Below are 26,648 nucleotides of genomic sequence, written 5' to 3'. Positions count from 1 at the left end.
ATATAAATAAAAGTGCCTTGTACCACTATGCACAATTCTAGTTCATGCATGCACAAAGCTTTATAGGACTGCAGTCTTAACCATGAATTCCAGGCAATCCAAAGCTATTTTCTGTGTCACGCATTGAACGCAAATTAGAGGCAAAATGTCATGTTCAACATGATTATGTGTTACCTATTCTAAAATGTCTGCATGAAGATTACTTGTACTACTAAAAATACACAGATACAGCCACAAAGATAGATGAGAGCACATAGTAAATACATTTTCCATCTTATGACACTTCAAGCAGGCTAACACTGTCTGGTTAGTTTAATAGTCAGTTGTGATTATGTCTGATGGAATATTTTCCTTTTTGTAGTTGGGAAATATATAGTTTGGATTTGCTTCCATCAGACCTCTTAAACCACACTTCATCATGGTTAATTGTTGTAATTATAGCACTGAAAAGGAACAGGGAAAAGAGAAATTAGGAGCACATTAGTGTCCCTATACAACTGCAATATTACCCCAACCTGCATGGCAATTGATAAACAGGACTATAATTACTGGTAATAAAACTTAAAAGTTTTATAGCAAATGCCTGGAAAATGAAGGAAAACTAACAGAATACTACAATATTAATGCTAAAAGAATATTCAGTACTACTGCATTGGTTTGGAAATAATTCACTTTTTTAAACAGCTTTCCTTTGCCAAGAAAAAACATGTATGGACTAGATACAATAAGAGACTAAGTAAATGGGGAACAGTGATATCCTCAAAAGTTTATCTGTTTTGTTGCCTATCTATAGCAATTCTATAATAACCTAAGTGTAATCATTAGGTCTGTTTTATTTACAAAATAAATAAGGTAAAACAGAACAAAACTGGGAATGCTTATTTCACTTCATCGGTATTTTTTTTTCTTTTGAGTATTCATAAAAAGAGACAGATATGTATACTGGAGGAAGATATACTGCAACCAGTTTCAAAGACAATAAGTTAAGGTTTACAGCTATAGTTCTTGGAAAGCTAACACAAAGGCTACGATATACCGCATGAAGAATATTCTTCCTATTACAAACAAATGAACTGGAAGATAAAACAGAAAAAAATGGTTGAAGTGGGGGGGGGGAGACATTGAGCTGCAAGTTTTCCATATTTTATATTCCACAGGAGCCCTGGTGGCACAGTGGTTAACATGCAGTATTGCAGGCTAACTCTACCCACAGCCTGGACTTAAATCCTGATGAGGCTCAAGGCTGACTCAGCCTTCCATCCTTCCGAGGTTGGTAAAATGAGGGCCCAGATTGTTGGAGGCAATATGCAAATAATGCTTCTACATTGGAAACCACCCAGAGAGTCCTACAAAGCACCATGGGGCAGTATATAAGCCTAAATGCTATTGCTATTGTGCTCTGGCTGCTGCTACCCTACTAAGGATGCTTTATTATGAACTCTCACCGTCAGCAGCTGCACAACTATTATGCCCAAATTAGCTACATATACCTAAATCAGCTAAGACAGTAGGGAAAAAAAATCTTTGAACTGTATTCAATTTATTTTAAAAAAGTCATACCTTGTAGGGCATTCATCTTTCCTATCAATACATATTGTCTGTCCACGTCCATACCATTCCCCATTATAATAGAGTTTTCCTTCCTCAGATCGTGTGCTGTGTAGGTGTTTTTCCAACTTGACAGGTGCTGAAAAGAAGCAGCATAGACAATGCTGATGAAATGTAACAGTTGCTTTAGGAAGCTGATTTCTCTCTACTTTACATCCTGTTAATACATGCATGAGTGATTTTGCCTTCTGCTCTTAAGCAGAAATAGATTGTAGATTCTTACCAAAAATGCATCCATAAGAATAAATTTTCTTGAGCCAGCTATGTAAAATTTAGCTTGGGATCTAAACTTTGTCTATTGCTGGCTAAATTTATTCATATTATAACAATGTTTAAATAGATTTATTATTAATATTATTATTATTATTATTATTATTATTATTATTATTATTATTATTATTATTATTATAAGAATACATTCTAAACACATTTATTGATTGGTTTGATCTAGGTACCACCTGCCTCAGACCAACTCTTCTCAACTTTCCAAAGTAACAAAAATTGCCCTCAAATCATCAAGGGCATGAATCAGTTTCCAATTACTGTCTTTTTCGTATTTAAATCTTACATTCAGGTAGTTGCTAGGAACTGTAGCCTAACTTTTAGGGTGGGAAAGGAAACAGAAAGTGGGAAGGAAGGCACTGTGGATATTGGTACTGTACAAAGAATTACAACAGAAAAAAAAGGGGAACTGGCTGCATCATCAGTGAATTCGTGGTCACAGTGCCTCTGCTTTTCAGCAGCAGTGGAGTAGGGCATGATAACTGTAATTGGCTACTCTATGAATTAACTGCAAAAGAGTAAAGCAAGTTGCCTTACGTTCTGCTTTCACTCTATGTGGTCCCAATGTAGCCATTGCCTGAAATTAAAAAAAAAAAAGTTTTCATTTTTAAAGAAGTCTATCTTCTAAAGAAATTTCATTTTAAAGAACAATTTCATGACAACTCCTATGAAAAAACTTTATGGAAACATAGACAACTTATTCTGAAGAAGTGTGTATATTGCAACTGAATAGCGCAGTGATTAGAGCACCGTCCTTTGACGTGGGAGACTGGGGTTTGAATCTCAGTTGGTACTTATCTTACCAGTAGAGGTCCTTGGGCAAAGTCTCCCCCACCTTCCATCTGCCTACCTCAGGATACGGGTGATATGACCCAAGAAAGTCATGCCAGTTCAGATTATCCCCCAGATTAATAAGGTCTGCACTAGATGTTGCAGAACCAGGACAATCTAATGAAAAGTGGGCTATCGGGATAAACCATACATGGACAAAATAAAAGAACTTGGAATGCTACTGCAACAGTAGACCGAATGAAAGCGGATATGTGAAACGTATGAGGGAACTAGAGATGGACAGAAAAGACCCACATTAACTGAGAAACAATTGCCCAACACTTCAATATAATAAAAAAGAAATGAGATAGACCAACTATATATTACATCCCAGACTCAAGAAGACTCAGAAGAACTGGATATGCAGCCAACATTTGAACATCACTGCCACACCCTTCATTACAGAGCAATTGATGTGGATAAGATCATGGATAAATCAGCTACACTCAATCCTCAAAATCAATTACCAAGGTTCAGTGTAGAAGTACCATATGATAATATGCTAGAAGATTACAACAGAGCCCTAACAACCATCCCTACTACCACCATACTCAAAAACCAAAGGACTGGTATATGCTACAACTGCTGTAATTCTGGAGATGTGTTTTTAATATGAAGAACAAGTGCTAAGCACCAGATCAGTTGAAGCATGGGGTCTAACACACTAGACAGAACCCAAAGTGCAAATTGTGCACAGAGGCCTCAGATAAATAGACATATTCTATGTATTATATTTGGTAAGGCATGTCCCATTTAAATGCATGCTGGAAGTAATTATTACAGGTGCATGCTGAAAATATTCACCTTCTTTTCAGTTCCTTAAAAATCACATGGCTGAATTGCTCATTCAGCCTTGTGATTATGCTAGATGATTATTTTCTTTCTTGTTTCAAATACAGTGGTACCTTGGTACTCGGTGGGTCAAAACCTGTCATATTTGGTACTCAAAGCATTTTAAAGTGAAAATGTTGTCCGGGTATTCATTGTTTGTGTGGTCCTCGATGTGCTGAAATAGGAAAAGGGGGATGACTACAGAGGGCGGACAGGAAGTTGGCTTTGTTGGGAAAGTAGCTGACATAGGAAAATGGACAAACAGGAAGACCTTCCCAGCCAAAACAAAGGGTCATGTGGTAAGTCATGTGGTTTCTTTGGCACTTTTAGTACTCATCGTGCTTCCTGGAACCAATTAATGACAAGTACCTAGGTACCGCCATAACTGAATTTATACACACATTTTGTAGGAGCAACCTATCAATCCACCATCAAATCAATCAATACCACACACCATCATTTATCTCTCTTCGTACAAAATAGTTACAGGATCATCTTTTTCTTTATTTGCATAGTCTAAAAATGAACATATAAATATGACTTATAAATATTTTAAAACTAGGCACTTAAAAATATACATACCTTCCTTATTGTTGTCCAGTCTTCAAGTATATCAAGATCTTGTAGCATATACACAATATAGGGCCGTTAATATGTTAAGGAGGTTGTACTTTTTCGAAAATGGATCACATTTTAAAAATCTATGTGTCATACCCACCAAGTAGATCAGATCAGGAATCAACTGCATAAGAAGGCTAAGACTACTTTCCATAAATTCATAAATTATTTTCCCACATTTATTTTCAAGCACTGAGATTTAAATTAAAATGAATGCATTTCATTGTACAGCATGAATATCCTTTCAAGCTTGAAGGAAAAAAAAATCTGCAAATCTTTTTCTGGAAAAGAAATCTGACCTACACATAAATATAAAAGTCTTAAACCAGTGAAAAGAAATCTGGGATAAGTGTGTTCATAACAAGATGCCAGCACCAATCTCTTTATTACTTTTTGGATGACAATATTTAGAGGGATTAATATTATATTATATTGCTCACACTAGACATATAGAATGAAAACTACACTGGTCAAATTTATCCTTAGGCTCTATTAAAATATGATGCTCATGATTTTTGTCACAGTCTTCAAACTACCATCCTGTTTCCCCATGCATGTTTTAGGAAAAGTGACAAATAAGCAACAATGTAAGTGAACTAACTATACCCAGTTAAGTTATAAAGAAGAGAGCTAATTTCATGTGGTGGTTATGTAGCAGGCCAGAAACCAGGAGTCTTAAGAGTTCTAGTCCCTACTTAGGCACAAAAGCCAGCTGGGTGACCTTGTTATAGTCACTCTCTCTCAGTCTAGGAATAACCGAATGGAAAAGCATTCCAAATTCTTGCCAAAAAACCCCAGCAGGGGCTAGTCCAGGCAATCACCAGGAGTCAACAATGACTCTAAGGCACGAAAGGGAAAAAAAAGGATAGGATAGGATAGGATAGGATAGGATAGGATAGGACAGGACCTTGGAGGTCTTCTAATCCAACCCCCTACTTAGGCAGGAAACCCTATACCATTTCAGACAAATGGTTGTCCAATCAATCTTAAAAACTTCCAATGTTGGAGCATTCACAATTTCTGGAGGCAAGTTGTTCCACTGATTAATTACTCTAACTGTCAGGAAATTTCTTCTTAGTTTTAGGTTGCTTCTCTCCTTGATTAGTTTCCATCCATTGCTTCTTGTCCTGCCTTCAGGTGCTTTGCAGAATAGCTTGACTCCCTCTTCTTTGTGGCAACCCCTGAGATATTGAAACACTGCTATCATGTCATCCCTCGTCCTTCTCTTCATTAAACTAGACATACCCAATTCCAGCAACCGTTCTTTATGTTTTAGCCTTCAGTCTCCTGATCATCTTTGTTGCTCTTCTCTGTACTCTTTCTAGAGTCTCAACATCTTTTTTACACCGTGGTGAACAAAGCTGGATGCAGTATTCAAAGGGTGGCCTTACTAAGGCATTGGAAAGTGGTATTAACACTTCACGTGATCTTGATTCTATCCCTCTGTTAATGCAGCCTAGCACTGTGTTGGCTTTTTTGGCAGCTGCAGCACACTTCTGGCTCATATTTAAGTGATTGTCCACTAGGACTCCGAGATCCCTCTCACAGTTACTACTATTGAGCGAGGTACCACCTATACTATACCTGTATTATAAACACTCTTGATTTGTAATAGAAAGGCACGGAGAGATAGGTTGAAAAGTATTGATTTAAACTAAAATTAGTTAGATTTTCTTTTTCTTTAGCCTTATCTCCAGCATTTCATTACTTTTGTTTACTGCTTCTTACTCTTTTTCAATGCTTTGCACAATGTTGCTTATTCCAAAATAGAATAGCATGATGAATGTATATTTATGGCAGCCGTTAAAGGATATCCGATACAACAACCGGTTTTTTCTTCTCTGGACTAAATAGATCCTTTCTTTTTTTCCTAGACTGAAGTTCATCATTCCATAACTCTGAGAAAGAGAAAAAATGTTGCAATTACACATTTTTAATCCCACAGTTCATAGGTTGAGTCTCTCTAAAAAAACAAACATCTACATTTGGGGGGAAAAGCAGGTTTATATCTTAAATCGTATTTAAGAAATTATGAGGACTACTTTAAAACAGTAAGTAACAAAGTTACCCAAACCGCCACAAGTGTTTATTTTCCCTTATTCCATCAACACACTTTCTTCCTCTCTTTCAAAAACTGTCCACCTTCAAATAGATCAGGTGTTCAGAGAATGGGGAATTACGGTATCTTTATTCATGCATCCTTTAAGTCAGGGTTCCCCAGTGGTCAACATCAACCCCTAAGAGACAATGAGATTATCCGGGGGGTGGGTGTCATTATTGTTATTGATGCTATCAAAGTGGTACTTATTAAATTATTTTCATATAATAAATATTTGAGAATCAATGAACAATCTGAAATTTCATGAAAGGGTCAATGAGCTGAAGAGATTGGGGACCCTGCTTTAGGTTAATTTTAAGTACCACAAGGCATCAGGGAGCAAACCTGAGGCTCATTAAGAGACATTAGGTAGCTCAATTTTTCTCAACCTCAGCAAGTTTAAAATGGGTAGATTTTAACATTCAGCATGCTAGCTGGGAAATTCTGGCAGTTAAAGTCTACCCATCTTAAAGTTGCTGAGGTGGAAGAACAATGAGCTAGCTGATCAAATTTTTGAGGTAGAATATACAAGTAGAAGGTAAATCTAAAAAGACAACTTAAGACTCTTGTTAGTCATGTCCGACCCATCGCGACCTCATGGACGTTCCTCCAGGGCTTCCTGTCCTCTACCATCTTCTGGAGTCCATTTAAGCGCACGCCTACTGCTTCAGTGACTCCATCCAGCCACCTTATTCTCTGTCATCCCCTTCTTCTATTGCCCTCAATCTTTCCCAGCATCAGGCTCTTCTCCAATGAGTCCTTCCTTCTCATTAGGTGGCCAAAGTACTTGAGTTTCAACTTCAGGATCTGGCCTTCTAAAGAGCAGTCAAGGTTGATCTCCTCTAGGACTGACCTGTTTGATCGCCTTGCAGTCCAGGGGACTCGCAGGAGTCTTCTCCAGCACCATAGTTCAAAGGCCTCAATTCTTTGGTGCTCAGTCTTTCTTATGGTCCAACTTCCACAGCCATACATTGCAACTGGGAAAACAATGGCCTTGACTATACTACTTTAAGACTCTTAATTTTTCTCAATTTGTTTTGCAGACAAAATAGAAGCTCCAAAGATAAACCAAGTAAGTACTACAATTCACTGCAATCTTTATTACATGGATTCTAATTAATTTGGGTAGTGACTCATTCATTCAAGCTTTATCTGTTGAATAGTAACTTACCTGAGGTAATGTCAATACTATGTCGGTCTTCTTCAAGTCGTCTGATTTTCTCTTCTAATTCACTCTGAACAGTATCATACAACAAGAGCTTTTCACTCTGAAAGGAAAAATTAATAGGGTATTCACACTGAAAGGTCATCCACAGTTACGTGAAGCAGATAACATCCTCACAAATACTGTAGAGATGTTCTCTTTTCACAGAAATTCCAAGTGGGTATATGTCACAACAAGCATTAAAAGGGATTTTCTTGCCCCAAGTAGTATTTAAACTCCATAAAATAAAAAATCTAATTTCATAAGTATGGCAAATGAAAGCCCACTGAATAAAGGCAACAATAAGAAAAAGAAAAAGAGAGGCACATGAAATTCCAGTAAAACAGATTCCCTAAACATATTACAGTTAGAAAGGAAAGAACTCCACTTTTTAAAAAAATGTTTTATAACTTGTAGCTACCGGTACTCTAAATAAAGGGCAGACAAAATAAAGGAGACCCTGAAGTTTTCTAAATCCCATTTATATATAAAAAGAATTCAGGTGGCAAACTTTTATATCTGTTATACTCATCCAGATCTGTTTTGCCCAGTAATGATCAGCCTTGCCGCCAGACTGCTCTGCAAGCAGGAATTTGAGATTCATATAAAATGCTGATGCACTAATATTTCTGACATTGTTTGAGCAAAAATCCATATGACATGACATATGACATCTTCAACTATTCAGCCTGGAGCTACTGACAAAGCCCTCTGCTTCCATGGTTGTTTAAATTTGTGCTGTACATCTTCAAATGAATAGAATAGAGCTGGAAGGGACCTTGGAGGTCTTCTAGTCCAGCCCCCCGCTCAAGCATGATTAGGGACTGTATGAGAGGTAATGTAATGATATGTGGGGATGATCTTGCGAGACGGAGGGAAGAGCCACAGCCAGAGAAGTTGGATAAGAGGCAGCTTAACCTGCAAAAGGAATGCGGGTGTGGCAAACAAGGATTCTCCCTTTTTTCTTCAGTTATAAAGGCAAGGGAGGGGGAGGGAAGAGAGAAATGTATTTTCAGACTTGCAGGATTCTGTTAATGTAACCTTGTGATAAATTAGAATTAGTTCACCTAGGCGCGCTTCCTTGCAAGGCTTATCAAACTGGCAATAAACTGTGTCCTAATGCCTTCCTCACATTAGCATAAGACAGGGGTGTCCAAACTTTTTTCAAAGAGGGCTAGATTGGATGAAGTGAACGTGCTGGAGGGCCGAACATTTTTCCGAACATTCTTTGAACTATTACAATTAAATGCAAATGAATTATTTTATGCCTCTTTCCTCTCCCTCTCTTTCCTCTTTCTCTCTCTCTCTCTTTCCTTTCCCTTTCCTCTCCCCTCTCTCTCTTTCTCTTTCCTCTCCCCCTCTTTCTCTTTCCTCTCTCTTTCTTTCCTCTTTTCTCCTCTTTCCTCTTTCCTTCCTTTCTCTTTCCTTTCTCTCTTTCCTCTCTTTCCTTAATTTCTCTTTCCTCTTTCTCTTCTCTTTCCTCTTTCTTTCATCTCTCTTTTCTCTCTTTTTTCTTTCCTCTTTTTCTTTTTCCTCTCCCCCTCGCTTTCTTTCTCTCTTTCCTTTCTCTTTCCTCTCCTTTCTCTCCCTCTTTCCTCTTTTCTTTCTCTTTCCTCTTTCTCTCTCTTTCCTCTCTTTCTCTTCTTTCTTTCCTCTCCCTTTCCTCTCTTCTCTTTCTCTTTCCTTTCTCTCTTTCTCTTTCCTTTCTCTTTCTCAATCTTTTTTCTCTTTTCTCTTTCCTCTCCCTCTTGCTTTCTTTCTCTTTCTTTTCTCTCCCTTTCTCTTTCCTTTTTCTTTCTTTCCTCTCTTTCCTCTCTTTCTCTCTCTCTCTTTCTCTTTCCCTCTCTCTTTCCTCTCTTCTCTTTCTCTTTCCTCTCTTTCTTTCTCTTCCTTTCCTCTTTCCTTTCTTTCCTCTCCTCTTTCTCTTTCCTCTAACTTTCTCTTTCCTCTCTTTCTCTTTTCTTCTCTTTCTCTTTCCTCTCTTTCTCTTTTCTTCTCTTTCTCTTTCCTCTCTTTCTTTCCTCTTTCTCTCTTTCCTTTCTTTCTCTCTTTCTTTCCTTTCTCTTTCCCTCTTTCCTCTATTTCTCTTCTCTTTCTTTCCTCTTTTTCTTTTTCTCTTTTCTCTTTTTCTTTTTTTCCTTTCTCTTCTCTTCCTCTCTTTCCTCTAACTTTCTCTCTCTCTTTCCCCTCTTTCTCTTTCCTCTTTCTCTTTCCACTTTTTCTCTTTCCCTCTCTCCTCTCTTTCTCTTCTCTTTCTTTCCTCTTTCTCTCTCTCCCTCTCCCTCCAGGTTAGGAGAGAGAGAGAGAGAGAGAATGAAAGGCAGATGGTGCCGAACGGGCGGGGAGAGCAGGACGGAAGGTAGAAGCTCCCGGCCGCCCCCCCATCGCTTCTTCAGCCGAACAAGCAGGGAGGGGCAGGGAGGGGGAGCAGAACGGGAGGCAGCGGCTCCAGTGGCGGCGGCCCCATTGCATCCTCAGCCAAATGGGCAGGGAGGGGGAGCAGGACAGGAGGCAGCGGCTCTGGCGGCAGCCACTGCAGCATCGTCGGGGTCCCTGTCGCCGCCCCTGGCCCGGCCGCCGCCCCCGCCGCATCCTCAGCCACTTCGCCGTCTTAAGAGGAGGGCGCCAAGGCCGGGTGCACCATGGGCGGCCGCGCCGGCAATGGGGAGTGCCGACGAGGGGGGTTCCCGATCGCCGCCAGCCCCGCCGCCCTCGCATCCCAAGGTCTCCTTCTCCTGCAGCAACGAGGGCAGCAGCGGCAGCTCCCTGAAAGTGCCCGAGGAAGGTGCCACCGATGGGGCCAAGGTGGGGCCGGGCGGCGGAGAGCCCTGCAGCAGCCAGGCGAGCTTCATGCCTGACTGCCGTCCGGCCCGGGCTGGGGAGACATGTGGCCGGTTCGGCTTCCCGGGGAGCGATGCTCCCGCTGGCCGCCGCACCAGCCATGACTGCCGCCCAGCACGGGGAGACATGTGGCTGGCTCGGCTGCCCAGGGAGCGGCCCAGGAAGCGATGCCCCAGCCGAGACTGGAACAAGTAAGCCAGGAGGGCGCACCACCTGCCCCGCAGCCACTTCGCGGCAGTGCTCCATGAACTCAGAGCCCCCTCCCTCCCCCCGGCACTGACCCTCTGTCTCCAGCTCTGCTGCTGCTTGGCGCCGGCTGGGCATCGGAGGGGCTGCTCTCGGGGCCGCGGTTTGCGGGAAGGCTGGCCCGCTCAGCGGAGGCTCGGGCAGGCCACTCCCAGCGGGGATCTTGGGGCTTCCCGCATGGCTCCCCAGCCACGTGCGCCTGGGACGGGGCCAGCCTGGGAAAGGGACTTCCTGGCCGCCCTTCTCCCAGAGGGCGGGGCACCCGGGCGCAGGGCCAATGAGGAGCCCTGCGAGGGGGCAAGTCCCATGAGAGAGAGAGAGAGAGAGAGAGAGACAGAAGTGCAAGTGCAAGTGCCTGTCTCTGTCTCTCTCTCTCATGGGACTTGCCGGAGGGCCGTGGGAGGGCCGCATTTACATAGAGCAGGGAGGGCTGTTCGAGGGCCGGATTAAACCGGGCCGCGGGCCGCAAATGGCCCGCGGGCCGGACTTTGGACATGTCTGGCATAAGATTTTGATCTGGAGACAGGCTTTAAGCCAGGGATGTCAAACTCGCAACGTCATGTGACATGTCACGACGTATCGTGACTTTTTTGCCATTGCCGGCAATGGGGTGGGCGTGGTTTCGCTATGATGCATCCAGCCTGTGGGCCGGCAGTTTGACACCACTGCTTTAAGCAGTTTCTTGGTTCATTGAAAACAAAAAGCTGTGTTATCAAAGATTTCACCAAAAATAGGTGGTATGTATAAGATCATGGGAAAGAAGTGAAGTAATTTGTCCCCGTTCATTTATCCATCAAATTTGCATTCTGCTGTAATTGACTAAAGACTATATATAGTCCAAGATTATTATAATTGGGCTTTACCATCATAAGTAGGAATCCATTAATCTTATAACTGTTTCTGGTGTCTTTGATAATGTATTTTAATATATAAAAACCATACAAGCTACATAAACAACTTTGGGAGGGCATGTATAGAATTTACTGTTAGGCTTCATGAAAGCTCTATCCTCTTATAAAACAATGTTTTATTTTATTCATTCATTTCTTCATTCATTCATTCATTCATTCATTCGATTTCTATAGCCATCCATCTTGGCAAACGACACTAAGCAGCTCACAATTCAGAAACATACATTACGATTAAGTTCTTAAAAAGATTTTAAAAACAATAAAAACAGTAAAAAACATTAAAACACTAAAAATATTAGTTATATGGTTTTATAGTTTTAGTTATAGCTGTATGCCTAATTTTTTAAGAAAAAAAATCAAATTCCATTCATTACTCTGATCTCATTTAATAATACTAAATACTTTACGAACAAATTGAATTAAATAATATTTGAATGGTTTTTCTTCTTCCTGAGTATGCAGTTAATATGCCACAACAGAAGTGCTTCTTGAAACTAAAACTGCACACAAAATATGCAAAAATGTGGTTTAAGTGATGTTATAAAGCTGATACATATCTTAAAATAGCCTGGGTAAAATTTATGCAGGATGTATATTATCTTAAGTATACAAAAGCTGGAGTCATTTGATTCATTATAGGCTTTCAACCTAACTTCAAAAACATATTAAAAACATTTTTGAGTAAGAATTTTACAAGAACAATTAATAAGATTAACAAAGCTGTCAAGATATTTTAAAGCAAACTAACTGCCTTTTTTGTAGATGTAAGTATATAATATTTTCAAAATGTCCTTCAAATATATAGCTTAGTATAGTGAGTTTATTACCTCAGAACTAAGTATAATCAATTATATTAAAACATTTCCAGCGCAAAACAATACCTCACAATGCTGCCGGGAAGCCTGGATTTCACATTCATACTTGTTTTTCACGGATTCCAAGCAGAGTTCTCTGTAGATACCTATAAATAAATATTCATTTAATATTAATTGGAGAAGAGAATCATGGAATGTATTTCCAAGCCATTCTGAAAATTCCCAACAGACAAAAGGTGGGATTTACAAAAAAAATTTGCTTTACATCTCCATTTGTGCAAAGCCTAAATTAGTTTTAATCCCAATCCAATGAGATATTTTCCCTGGCTTTACAAGGCTCAAGTGCTCCTCTGAAAATTATATATCTTAACATTATTTATAAGAGTATTTGTTATGTTACTGTACAGAAGAGTTATAGACGTTGAGCACTGGTTGAATTAATTATTATTAGAATTGCTCAGTGAACATTAATTCAGACCAGCAAGATGGGCAGCCATTAAAGTTTATAGTCCATTTATTAATTGAACAACCCTTCTTCCCTCATTTTTAAAAAAATTCTAGATTAGTTATACATTTGTTGAATGGCTGAAAAAGTCAAAATCAAAAGGAAGGCACTTTGGTAAACAGATTAGAGAGTGTGGACAAGTGGGATATAACGCAATCTTAATTCTAAAAAGTAAGATTTGGAGAACTTCCTTCCCCCCCTCTCCCCCATCCTTCCTTGAGATAATGAACACAATGAGACCAATGCAGGTAAGTTTCAGACAGCGCTGAAAAGTACCACTGAATTTCTCCAACAACCCTGAAGTGTTTATCTTTCTGTCTTCTTCTTTTGTTACTTGCTCAACACTACACTAAGAGCCACCGTGGTGCAGTGGTTAGAATGCAGTATTGCAGGCTAATTCTGCCCACTGCCAGGAGTTTGATCCTGAGGTTGACTCAGCCTTCCATCTTTCTGAAGTCAGTAAAAGGAGGACCCAGATTGTTGTGGGCAACATGCTGGCTCTGTAAATTGCTTAGGGAGGGCTATAAAACACTATGAAGCGCTATATAAGTCTAAGTGTTATTACTATTGCTATGCTACTGAATGGAGGAACCACTTCCTTGCAGAAAGCAAATAAGAAATTAGCCATTGATCCCTGCCTGCTATACATCTGATAGGTAATAAAATTAAAACAAAACCAATCCTCTGGATTTTTCTTTATGAGTGAAGAAATAGGAAAGGGACTGGATAGAAGGGAGAAATGGCATTTTTTGTTTGCTGCAAAACAGAATGGACAAGAAAAAACATATTCTTTGGGAGCAGGTGTACAGTTTGATGAGAAAAACCTTGGCAGTTTCTGGAGCTAACTCAAAACAGATCTCCCTGCCTAGCCTCTGGGCTGTGATTCAAGAATATCTTTTCTTCCTGTGTCAACTGTAATAAAATATTATGTAAAAAGTAATACTTTGTATAAAGTATACAAACTTTATTACAATTTAGCAACAATATGCAGGCAGATATGTGGCAACCAACGATGGAAAAATGTTCTGCTCAATTTGTAAGTAGTCCTTGACTTACACCCATTCATTTAGTGACCGTTTGAAGTTAAAACAGCACTAAAAAAAGTGACATGAATGTTCACACTTATGACCGTTGCAGCATCCCCGTGGTCACGGGATCAAAATTGGCAACTGGAATGTATTGATGACGGTTGCAGTGCCAACAGGGTCATCTGAACATCTTTTGAGACCTTCTGACAAGCAAAGTCCATGGGGAAGCCAGATTCTCTTAACAACCATGTCACTAACTTAACAACTGCAGTGATTCACTTAACAACTATGGCAAGAAAGGTCGTAAAATGGAGCAAAACTCATGTAACAATTGTCTTGCTTAGCAACAGAAATTTTGGGCTCAATTGTGGCTGTAAGTCGAGGAGCACCTGCAGCGGACTGCAAAAAATATTTTGCAAATGTATGATCTAGCCTAGAGGTCCCCAACTTTTAACACCAGGGACCAGTTCCGTGGCGAGAGGTTTTTCTGCAGACTGGAGGGGGCGTGGTTTCATGTCCCACAGATGGGGCTTTGCTTGTTTGCGCGGACCGGTTTCTGGCATGCCGCAGCCTGGTGCCGATCCACGGACCAAGGGTTGGGGACCCCTGATCTAGCCTTTCAACAGCATCTCAGTTACTGAGTTTCCAAATCCTTCTTTTCCATTCTGGTTTGCAAACAGTTCATTGTGCAAGAAAGCGGAGACCTCTTTGCTCAAGGTGCATACAGGAAAACTCAATTTAAGTCATCCAAAATACTGGGGAGGAAATAAATATGTTCAATTCACATTAAATTAAAATTATATCAAAATTGTTATTACACAATATTTCATTATTCAACTTGGTCCAGCCTTTTTTGTATAGTGCCCCAGTACATTTCTTACATGCGAATATATTGTATAGACTTGTCCTAACATTGTATATATATGCAAATATATTGCAATGCTCTGTCTTAACAAATCAGTTTTCTAAAATAGGAATAAACACATAGTATGTTCCTTCGATACATTGATTCCAATTATTCTACGTAAACCACAATCTATCACAATATCTGAAACAAAGAACTCTGTTTACCAGCCAGTCTTAAATTATTTGATTTTTCTTTAATGATCCAAGATAATAAACCAAGTTTAAACCAAAGTTCATTGTTTTGGACAGAGCAACAAACTGGTATTTTTAAACCAGTTTTTAGATACAAAACACTAAAGATGATTTATAAAATAGTTTTTAACAACACAATCTTAGAGCACCAGATATATTACATCGGAACAGCAGCTATAGAAGCAACTGAAAGGGAGGGCAAATATAAATTAGAGATTAATTGCTTCGTATTTTCACAACTGGGAAAATAATTGTTTTCTTTTCCCCCCCTGAAAATTGGGTTTAATCTGTTATCAAAATCACCCAATTCTAACTGAGACATAGCTGCCATTTGGGGACTAATTTGCAATAGCAGGTTCTCATATCTTAAATATCTGGCTGATTATTTTTTTTTTAAAAAAAAAAACCTGTTTTGCTTCTTTCCTGTCCCTTGCTTTCTGCAACCTATTTATTGAAGAAGAGATCCGAGGAATTTGTATACCAATTTGTGTTATTTTGGTTGGTTTTAATAAATGTATCACCCAGCTCTGTATTTTAAAGCATCTCCCCCAAGGGAAAAACACAACCATGATTGCTTTTGGTGAGAGATTATACAGTAGTGGCCAAAATTGTGGAAACCTTTTGGGAAAAGTGTATTTTTTAGGTTTGATGGCTAATAACACCACTTTTGTTTGGAGTAGTACCATAAAATTATATATCAATGGAAAGATAATTTAATCAAGAATGTAATGCAACAAAGTTTGTTCGATTATCTGTACTGTATTCTATGAAAAGCTATAGCCAAATAACCAGAAAAAGGAAGCACAACTTACTTAGGTTGATATCAGGTAGCTTTCCTTCATCTGATTGTAGCCAATCAGCATGAGTGTTTAGAGAGCCAATCAGGGGTCATCTTGTTTTGGCAATGAGCCAATCAGATCACAGTAGGATTCAGTTATTGATGTCATGTATTGAAGCTGAGAGGAGGACATTTGTCAGTGTGTTATGTGATCGCTATCAAGTTGGTTGGGTTTTTTTGTGTTCTTTCATTTAGTGAGCTTGAAAAACGTAATAAAATTAAAGTAATGGTGCAAAGAGTTGACTGGTTGCCCAGAAAGTGATGTAAAATAGTATTATTAAGTGAATAAGACTACAGTTATAAAGAAATTAGAAGAAACATTGGTGGAAACTTAACCAAAGGGTGGAATTTCTACTGTACACTTTTCCCAAAAGGTTTCCACAATTTTGGCCACTACTGTACATATGCATTTATTTGGGAAACAGAATGCTGTCATGAATGACCTGGTACGCTACTGCTATTTAAATATGAGGCCAAAAAATATAACAAATAATTCAACCCCAATTGCTTTAAAGTCAAAGGCTTCAGAAGCCCTGAAACTTTTGTTAGCATTTTCCCTTTGCCATTACCTTGCAGCGATACCGTATACCAAACTGAGTCAACGACTCATGCACTCACCCGCCACTTTTGTTCGGATTTGCATGTTTTCTTGCAGAGCTGCCAATGGTTCCAAGTACTCTGGTGCCTTTCCTGCAATGACTTCCTGTAGCTTTGCATCCACTTGGCTTAACCTCTCTTTGTAAAGTCTTAATATAATGAAAATAGAGTACATTATATTAAAGCCAGGCATAGAACAGTGTACAGATAGTCCTTGACTTAGGACCACAATTGAGCCCAAAACTTCTGTTGTTAAGTGAAACATTTGTTAAGTGAGTTTTGCTCCATTTTATGATCTTTCTTGCCACAGTTGTTAAGTGAATCACTGCAGCTGATAAGTTAATAACCTGGTTGTTAAGTGAATCTTAACAATCTTCCCCATTGACTTTGCTTGTCAGGAGGTCGCAAAAGAGAATCACATGACCTTAGGACACTGCAACGGTCATAAATATGAACCAGCTGCCAAACATCTGAATTTTGATCACATGATCATGGGGATGCTACAAAGATCATAACTGTGAAAAATGTTCATAAGTCACATTTTTCAGTGCCCTTGTAACTTTGAATGGTCACTAAATGAACTGTTGTAAGTCGAGGATTACCTGTATATTAATATTTCTAAGATCTTCTCAATTGGCAATAGGCATTCCTATTAAACCCATCAGCCCAGAAGAAATTAGTAAGATTCAAAAATAGACTGAGAAATACATTAAATTATAGTCAACTTTTTATTTAGACATTGTTTGGGCTAGATCTGAAAGCTAATGGTTAGTTTTCTGCCCATTCTGATTTAGATGGATAAGTTAATGTACATATTCAAGACTACAGCTGAATTAGAATCTGTAATACCCACTTGTCCGTGGTGGTGAGCTCCCACCGATGGAAAAAATGGGACAGCCTGCCTCCTATGGGAAGGGAGATTTGAGAGTCACTTGGACTTCTTAAAGGGACGTCCTGTCCCCCGAAATGGTCGCCTATTTTGGGGCTGTTGCCTGGACCTAAATCCTGTCCTATTATAGGGGCGGTCATACGTGCGCTCCTGCCTAGGCGTGAAGGGTCGAAAAGGCTGGGCTGCTGCCGAGCCTGGAGTTTGCCGAAAGGGCTGCCTTCTGGAATAAGGAGTGGGACGTTTGTCGGATCGCTTGGTGATGTGAGCCATGACTTTCCGCTTATCCTTGTTTTCCACAAGGAAAGGGTTCAGAGCTTCACCAAAAAGATGGGTCCCCTGGTAGGGAGCGGATGCTAGGCGCCATTTGGCCTTGGCATCAGCCTGCCAGTGTTTGAGCCAGAGCATCCTCCTGGCTGAAACATTGGAAGCTAAGGCTCGTGAGGCAAAATTGGCCGATTGTAAAGTCGCGTCCGACACGTACTCCGTAGCGGCCACCATTTTGCTCAAGTCCTGATGAGTCCGAAGGGACTCTGGCTTGTAGCTGTCTAAGCCAAAGGAGAGTGGTTCGGACAAAAAAGGACGCGCACGTGGCCGTTTTGATGGCCCATGCGGTCGACTGATGGGTCTTGCGAAAAGTTAGATCGCATTTCCTGTCGTCCGCCTTAAGTGCCTCCGCCAAATCCCCGGAGACTGCCATCTGGGACACCAGAGGAGTCCAGGCCTCATCTACCTGAGGCACCTCCAAGGCCTCAGTGAGATCCTTGGAGGTGTGATATAGCTTCTTGTCCGACCCACTTACGGAGAGGGAAGCAGAAGGGGAAGACCACTGTTTCTTTATCCCCGTGAGGAATATGTGAGGACAGGGGACATGATGCTGAGTCGCCTCGGTCGCAAAAAATATGGGGTCCGGACCCGCCTCGGCGGTAGCCTGTGGCTGAGGGAACTGATCGGACCCTATATTGGCTGTGGCAGTAGCCTTGCGAAGTAAGGAGAGAAACAAGGCGTGATTAAAGAGTCCCCCTAAGGAGGGTTCTGGGGGAAGTACCTCATCCTCTGACCAGTCGAGTTCCGGCGGTTCCCCTCCCGTGTGGGATGAATAACCACCGATTGAGGAACGGTCAGGTGACGGGGGCTCCTGAATCGGAAGGTCCTCTGTCGGGAGATTGGGAGGAAGCATGACTGGAGTAGAGGTCTCCTGTCCAGGCGTGTGACAAGACCATGCCGCAAGTGCCCGGTCAACGACCTTGGACAGTAGAGCTTCCAGGCGGCCATCTGAAAATAAGTCCCCTAGATCTGGGGCCCTGAGCCCAGCCGCCGTAGGGGTGAATGTAGCTTCCGGAGCCGAGCTTGTGGTATAGGAAAGAGGCCCAGCACCCGCGTGGTGTACCGTCGGGGTAGCTGGGTCAGCTGCCAGGGACCACACTCCCGGAGCCGAAGTGGATGGACCCAAGGGGAGATCGAATTCTGGGGCCACCACTTGATCCCTCTCATGCCTGGCCTGTTTTTGTGCCCTGGCAAATTCTTTTTCCAGAACTTGGTGCCTACGGCTGGCCTGCTTCTCCGCCACCTTTGATGTCTTCTTCAGAGTGGCCTTGGCCTTATTTTTGAGCTTGCCTGCTGCCTCCTGTCCGGAGGATTTGTGCCGGCCGTGGGTGGATGACGGGGACGCGGTGCCCAGGAGCTGAGGCGCCGTGGAATCCTCCATCCTCTATTGAGCTATCTCAGGAAACCTGAGGGGGAGCTCTGGCAAGCAAGCGGATGACGGGAAGAATTGTTCAGAGCTAGTAACAAGTACTGCTCCCCTGACCACCCGACCTGACAAATCTCTCTGGGTTGGGTCACGGTCACTGGGAAAGACCGAAGGCACGTTTGGGGCCCGCAAAGGCTCCGCCCGGAGGCCTTAGGTGGCCAGTCAGGGTGCACCAGTATCCAATGAGGGCGTAAAGGCCTGAAAAAAGGCCTGGCACAGGCAATATGACCAAAATTGGTGTCCCGAATCAAGATGGTGGCCTAAGAATTTTACTGTATTTAATTTATGGAGGTAATGTGGCCTAGCCACAACCCTGTACAGTGCTGAGGCCAACTAGGCCAACCACGTGGCGCTTCTAAAATGGCCGCCGCGGCAAATTCTTCTAATGGTCCCTGGAGTGTTAGACTGACTTCGGCCCTGCAAACGGCCCCTAGAGACCAGGCTGAACCAGGGAAGGCGAGGCAACGATGTCTCCTTAACGTTGGGGAACTCGTCTTCCTCAGCCCAACAGAAGGTCCCCCTTTGCGACTTGTCTTGGTCGCCCAAAATGGCGGCCGCGACTTTCGCCGGTTGGAAAAGGCCCGGGGGAGCGAAATTTGGCAAAGGCTAAGCTTGGTAGCCGAGGCCAGGGAAGAAAAGGTCCAGAAACGCTAAGGAAACGCCTCCCTTACTCGAGGAGAAAGCCTCCTATCCGAAATGGTAAATCGCGCCCAAAATGGCGGCCGCAACTCACGGCAGTTGAAAACAGCCCGGAGGAGCTAATTTTAACAAATTGCGATCTTGGCAGCCAAACCCAGGGAAGGCGATCTCCAGAAGGGCTGAGGAATTGCCTCCCCTGACAGGAAAAAGCCTTCTCTTCGAATTTGTAAAAGCGCGCCCAAAATGGCGGGCGCGACTTTCGGCGGTCAAAAAACGGCCCGGAGAAACTAATTTTAACAAATCCTGAGCTTGGCAGCCAAAATCAGAGATGGAGATGTCCAAAAAGGCTGAGAAATTGCTTCCTCTGACAGGAAAAAGTCTCTTTGAAATTGGAAAGCGCGCCCAAAATGGCGGCCGCGGCTTTCAGCCGTTGCAAACGGCCCGGAGAAGCAAAGTACCCCAGGGGTGAGGCTAGCAGCAGCACTGGCTCACGAAGGGAAGGAAAGGAACGGGGGAATTGGCAAGTCACCTTTCCCCCTACCTAGATCCCTGGAGAAAGAATAAGGCGATGGGGATTGTTATCCCCCCCCACCCCTCCCTGAGAAAAGCCTCAAATCGGCCGATTTGAGGCCCCGCTGATCCCAGCAGACCCAGGGAATTATTCTAATGTTATAATTATACTAATTATTATATTATTATAAGTATAATAATTAAATTATTATTTAATTATAGGGGAATTAGCTTTGAGAATCCAACGATGGGTCTCTGACCTGCAAATTCTAATCTGATCCTGAGAGCCAAACCTTGAGACGTCTGCAAGAGCTTGAGACCAAGATAAGACTGGGTCTCACAGCAACAGGGGGCGTGTCAAAGTTTGGCTACTTGGTCTCAGGAGCAGGCAGACAGAGAAAACCCACCGGTGGATTCTCCATCTCCTGTACTGGAGAAGTTTGAGATCACTGGTTTACTTACTGATCTTTGAGATCTGTAAACTGTTTTTCAAGGTCAGACATCTCATCTAAACACTCCATTCTTCTTCTTTCACAATCTTCATCATCCATTTCTGCAATGACAATTATATACTTTTACAAATATAACTAGTTTGTCTCTTCCAATGTACTTTACAGCATTTATGATCAAGCTGATATCTTCATTAAGAGTGATTAAAGTTCTAAATTATTTAAATTATTTAAATAAATTAATGGAATACTTTCTAAATCTGCTGGAAAACAGATATAACATATAAAATTATTTCTGTATATCTCTATTCTGTGATTAATGTTATGAAAGAACTAAATTGATAAGCATTCACTTCATCTTACAGCCAGTCAGCTAAGCCTTTGACTTAGCTACCATTAGAAGTTATACTTACCACCCTGTTCTGAGTTATGACACCTGCATATGCATCCATGGTCACATGACCACATTTTGGACACTTGGAATGCTGCAACAGGCCATAAAGGTGAGCTGGTTGCCAGTAGAATAAAATAACGAACAGAATAAAAATTGTATTGCTACTTTAAATGTACACTAATCAGTATGCGTTAAAATGAAAATTGTGTTCCATTCAGCTCTCAAAAAAATACCATTATGTGTACACCCACATGACACATATGTGACTGCAATTTACAACATTTTTTGCCGACTCTGGCCTTTTCAGTAAGTTTCCACAAAAATCACCATAGGAATACAGTGATTCGCTTAATGATGGCAGCATTTGCTTAAAATTATAAAGTTGTAAAATCGCATCCAGGCACACAAGTGTCTTGAGGTGAAGTTACAATTAAACTGATTTAGTGCTCATGCCTGTGCCCAGGAACCTACTCAACAACAGTTAATACTATTTTGGCTCTAGATAAAAGTTAATGGAATTTAACTGACCGCAACTGAGCCCCAATTTTCTGTAACTGAGACATTTTTAAGTGAGTTTTGCCCCATTTTACAACCTTTCTTGTCACCACTGTTAAGTGAATCACTGCAGTTGGTAGGCTAGTAGCACAGTTGGTAAGTGAATCTGGCTTCCCCATTGATTTTGCATGTCAGAAGGTTGCAAAAGGTGATCACATGACACTGGGATACTGGAACTGTCATAAACATGAATCGGTTGCCAAATGGCCAAATTTTGGTCATGTGACTATGGGGGTGATGCAATGGTTGTAAGCGTGAAAAATGGTCATAAGTCAGTTTGTTCAGTGATGTTGTTTCAAATGGTCACTAAATGAACCATTGTAAGTCGAGCATTACCTATGTTTCTTTTGTTGATGTTTTTTATTATTTTATTGTTTTTTATTGTTTTGTTTTATAATTATAGAATTGTAAGCTTCCCAGAATGCTTGCTTGAGTTGGGAGACTATAGAAATTAAATAAATAAATACTGATAATCAAGAAACCATATAATTTACATTAATTAACTGTTGCATTCTTCCCTTCCAATCAACATTTCATCATCTCACCCAGGTAAAAACATCCATGGATAAACATTTTTGACACAACATTACTTCTTAATTCAGACACCAAGGACCTAAACATGTACATGATTCCAGCTTCCATCAGTATGCACACTCGATTCAATATATACTATACCAAGTTGCATATTAGAAAATCATGTTCATAATCTAAGTAGCACCTTTTAGCAATTCATGATGTTTAGCATACATTTTCCAATTCCATATTCGCAACCTAAGATGCTGTTTTTCCCATACTATAAATGGAAGACTGAGGACAATAAATGATGCCGTCAGGCAACCCATTTAAAGTATTCATTGTTTAGCCAAAATTTGAAATAGAAACCACCTCCTGTTGATCCTTTAAAAACAGTACTTTAAAAAAAGTATTTTTTCATATAATGTACAATGTTGTTTACACCATCAACAGCAAAGATCTGTCCCCCTACAAATGTACATATTCCCCCTTTCCTTTCTTCAGTTGTAAAAAGCAATCAGAAGCTCATCTGAATCCTAAATTTCAATTTATACTAAAACAAGTCACAAATACTGAAATGTGATTCTGATTCATACATATCACTGCATAATTATTTTGTTAAATTAGTATTGTACTATTTTCTCAAGAGTTTAAGATGGCCCACACAATGCTTCCTGTCTAATCAGCATCTCTATGAGATGGGTGTACATCAGCCCAGACTTTATGATCTTGAGGAAGTGGGTTGGGTGGGTAGAAGAGCTAGCACCTAGGAAATCTACCCTGTTTCTGAGCAGTAGGGTGATTGGTAACATCAAGAGCAACTCTAAATAGTCCATACAATCTAGTAAAATACAAGAGATAAGGGAATTCGCCCTCCCACTGTCTTTCACCTCAAAGTCCCTTCTGAAGTCCCTATCATTATTTTGTTAAATTTATATCCCTTCTTTTGCCTAAGAGTTCATCCATATTCCTTCTTCCAATCAAATAAATGTCTAAGAAAGGTTGGGCTACAGAAAATCACTGACCCAAAATTATATTAGTTTTTTATTAGAAAAAAAGTTCAATATTTATTCTATAGGTTTTATGTAATTTAAGTGTTTTATTTAATGTCTATATGTCTATTTAATAGTACTTGTGCTTCTTAGTTTTTAATTGTTTAAGAGCTTATGTCAATGAAACATAAGCTGCAGGAAAAAAATTATTTGAAAATTTTATTTTTGTCATATCTATCAAATTTGTGGAGTATTAACAGGTTATACAGTATGTCCTTCCAAAAGAAGCAATTTAGTATATTCACAAATTTGGGCAGGTTAAAGTTCCAATTTGTTTTTCTAAAAGTAATTCATTTTCTTCCACAATTAAAATTTGGGTTTATTAAGTACACATTAAGAGAAAATTCAGAATCTCCTGGGTTGATTAATAAGTCTTTAAAATATATAGGGGGAAAATTGATGCAGAAGGGTATTAATGTTAACAGTTAGACATTTTAATAATTCAGGGGTCTTCAAACTTGGCCCTTTTATGACTTGTGGACTTCAATTCCCAGAATTCCTCAGCCAGGCACGCTGGCTGAGGAATTCTGGGAGTTGAAGTCCACAAGTCATAAAAGGGCTAAGTTTGAAGACCCCTGTAATAATTGTATTGCTTTTATTAATTGTTCTTGGCTTATTAAAAACCATTCCAGAGTTTTTCAAAAGTGTTTTAGACACTTTTAGCTTTCTGTTCTGTGCGAATGCAGCCTCCAATTCCAATGGAACAAACATTTCTATACTGGCTTATGGCTGACATAATTAAGGGGTCTTTTCAGAAGTACAGGGGAAATTAAGGGGTGCATCATTCTATTTATCACATCTTCCCTCATTCCTCCCTGAAAAATGCTGTTCTGAAGTCTTCCAACAATATATCAGATTTTGTATTTCAGATGTGTCTTCATTGGTATACAGTAAGTGCTGTTCCACTGTAATGACTTCTTTTGAGCAGTGGAATTAGCTCGGTGTTTCTCAACCTTGGCAATTTCTGTTGACTTCAATTCCCAGAATTTCTTAGCCAGCATTATCTTAAACTTGCCAAGGTTGAGAAACACTGAGTGGACTTGGGCCTTCTAAAGGTAAAAGGATTTTCTCCAGCTTCTAAGATTAGACCACAAAATATTACTTTAGATCTGTTTCCTAAACTACCGTAATAGAGATTTAAAAGAAACATTTCCCATTTCAATAAATTGTAACAGATTTTATTCTATCTGTCTGGATTGACACCAGAATAAAGAGCAGTTACCAAAAAAAGAGTTTTGGTGCCTCCTAACTATTGAAACTGAAGCAGGAGAAACTTGAGAGCATACTATTACACTTTAATAACTCTTAGGAATGCTGGAGAACAATATACACAAACTCTGTTTTTCACATACAGAGAAACATAAACATTAAGTGTAACTAAAGACACAATGATTAAACAAGAAACAAAAGCCTAACATCACCAAAGTAAGACATAAAAAGCAAGTAAGGAGCAAATACCTGGCAATTTCTTCAACCCACAGAAGCATCTTCATGTTTACTTTTTCTATATACTGCCCTGTTTCATGTTATCCTATTGTTAGCAGCAGATAATGAAATAAAATTGTATTCCTACATTAGTGGAAAAGCATGCATGTCAACATGTAGCAGCACTAGCTGCCTGGTCTAAGTTCATAGGGTAATGCCTGGTTAGGCCTTGAATGGGAGAATTCCAAGGTTGTAGAATAGACAGAGAAACTGAAAAAAAAATCACCTTCCAAAGAAGACTATTCATTGCAAACCTCTTCTATACCCTTGCTAAGAAAACTGTAGGGGGTCTGTCTATGAAGTCACGAGGAATCAAAGCCAACTTGATTTTAAAGAAGGATGTAATGGACAGAAAACTCTCTCCGCAATCGGTCATGTGAATACATCCTACCCACAGACTATATTGGCTCATGCTGTATTTTAGCCTAATAAAAATAACCAACACTAAAGTAACTAAGTAATTGCATTTATTCCTGCAATATCTAAATGTATGAAATGTGCTGAATATAATTAATAATAAATCTACCATTCCTCCAGGATTGGTAGACCCAAGTTCTACACTCATCCATGGAAGCTCACTGGTCCCAGTCCAATATCCTAATATCATAGGATACCACAGATATAACACCTATAAATAACAATTTTATTTTTGTATTTATCAATATAAGATGCTAAAATGAACCAACCATATTCCGAGATGGATCATCATTAAGCTCACTATGCTTTACTTCTATGCAGGGCTTTTTTTGTCATAGAACGCCCAGAACGGCATTCCGGCACCTTTTTTGGATGGAACCTTGTAGGGTAGGCAAGGCGGGTTGTATGACTTGTGTTAGTTCCGGCACCTTTTTTTTTTTTTTTTTTTTACAAAAAAAGCACTGCTTCTATGTGTCCCAAGAAGGACTTGGTACAAAAACATTAAAGATAAGAATTGCGTATCAGGCCTATTAACTCAGTGGTTTTTTAAAAATACTTTTGACAAGCAAACATACCTAATACTTCTTCCTCCTCCCATTTTCCCCACAACAACCCTATGAGATGAGTTGGGCTTTAGAGTTAGTGACCGACAGAAGGTACTGAATAAAAAGGCAAATACAAGCTTTAACCTACTGTTCTGCAGTTTGTCTTATGCATTATTTGTGCACTGAAATCATTATCATCTAACTTTAACCCTAAAGATAGGATAGAAAATGCCCTGTGAACATTTCTCAGACAAACAAATATGGGACACTCAAGATTTGGGGACAAAGAGAAAACACAATAGGGGCTTCAACAAACTAATATTCAAGCTATCATAGCACATTCCCTGTTTCTAGAAGGCAATGGCAATACACAAAAGCACTTGTTCTTTAAAGGGAAGGAAAAACAGCAAGACAACAAACGGCATCCTTCTTACTTGGACCATCTTGCAATTTAGTCCATAAAGCCACTGGCCCAAGAATTGCCCATCTCTCTGAATGCATTTGTGGCATTTTTTTTTGGGGGGGGGGGGGTGCCACACCAAATCAACTCTTTCACAGCTTATAGAAATTTCTCCCACCGGGCTGGCTGCAGACAATACACCACACCGCAGGTTTATCGCCGAATGAGGGGGGGGGGAATTGGGGGCAAAGAAGAGAATAGCTCTCCCCAAAGACCCTGGAAAGAAACTATTAGGAAAGTGAGGCCATTGCCTTGCCCGCCCAGGTGAGGGGCGTAGAACCAGGGGGGTTTCCTAACAAGTCGCCGACGGCGAAGGAGTGGGAGGAAATGCCGAAAGGGGCCATAAGGGTCGCAGAAACCGCGGAATCGCCCCGGCACACCAACAGAGCCGGACGGGGCGGGGCAGAGTCCTCCCTTCTGCCCCTATCTAACCCCAAGCGAGGCAGATCCGTTCTAGCATGTGCGCCTAGGAGCCCTTTCCCCGCTTCACCTGAGCTGTCCCCCTCCTCGGAGACGGACGAGCTCTCGGACTCCTCTTCCTCGGAGCTGCTGCCCTCATTCTCCCCGTAGTCCACCTCCATATCATCGTGGTTGTTTTCTTTCTTCTCCCTCGAATGGACCGGCATCGCGCCCGCTCTC

The 26,648-nt window shown here is 40.7% G+C and overlaps 1 protein-coding gene across 1 annotated transcript; it reads right to left on the bottom strand.

Annotated features, from left to right (window-relative positions):
* On the bottom strand, window positions 1-26,648 carry BRMS1L (BRMS1 like transcriptional repressor). Its single transcript, XM_015813010.1, has 10 exons — window positions 26,500-26,648; window positions 20,602-20,692; window positions 16,373-16,500; window positions 12,352-12,431; window positions 7,440-7,536; window positions 5,985-6,068; window positions 4,135-4,199; window positions 2,428-2,467; window positions 1,561-1,687; window positions 1-443 (listed from the first exon to the last, which is right to left on the bottom strand). The coding sequence occupies exons 1-10, from the start codon at window positions 26,633-26,635 to the stop codon at window positions 320-322; spliced, it is 972 nt and encodes a 323-aa protein (XP_015668496.1). The 5' UTR covers window positions 26,636-26,648; the 3' UTR covers window positions 1-319.

This window comes from Protobothrops mucrosquamatus, unplaced genomic scaffold (assembly GCF_001527695.2).
Source record: "Protobothrops mucrosquamatus isolate PMUCROS unplaced genomic scaffold, P.Mucros_1.0 scaffold127, whole genome shotgun sequence".
In the NCBI taxonomy this organism is placed as follows: Eukaryota; Metazoa; Chordata; class Lepidosauria; order Squamata; family Viperidae; genus Protobothrops; species Protobothrops mucrosquamatus.
Note: the sequence above shows the minus strand (reverse complement) of the source record. Positions and strands in the feature narration are given on the sequence as shown.

Bases quoted from the DNA above. Each gene is read 5' to 3' on its own strand.
- BRMS1L (XM_015813010.1), bottom strand. From the start codon at position 26,635: ATGCCGGTCCATTCGAGGGAGAAGAAAGAAAACAACCACGATGATATG. The intron at 20,693-26,499 runs GTGAAGCGGGGA...TTGTCATTGCAG, and splicing joins CGAGGAGGGGGACAGCTCAG to AAATGGATGATGAAGATTGT. The intron at 2,468-4,134 runs GTATGTATATTT...TTTTAATTTCAG, and splicing joins ACTGGACAACAATAAGGAAG to GCAATGGCTACATTGGGACC.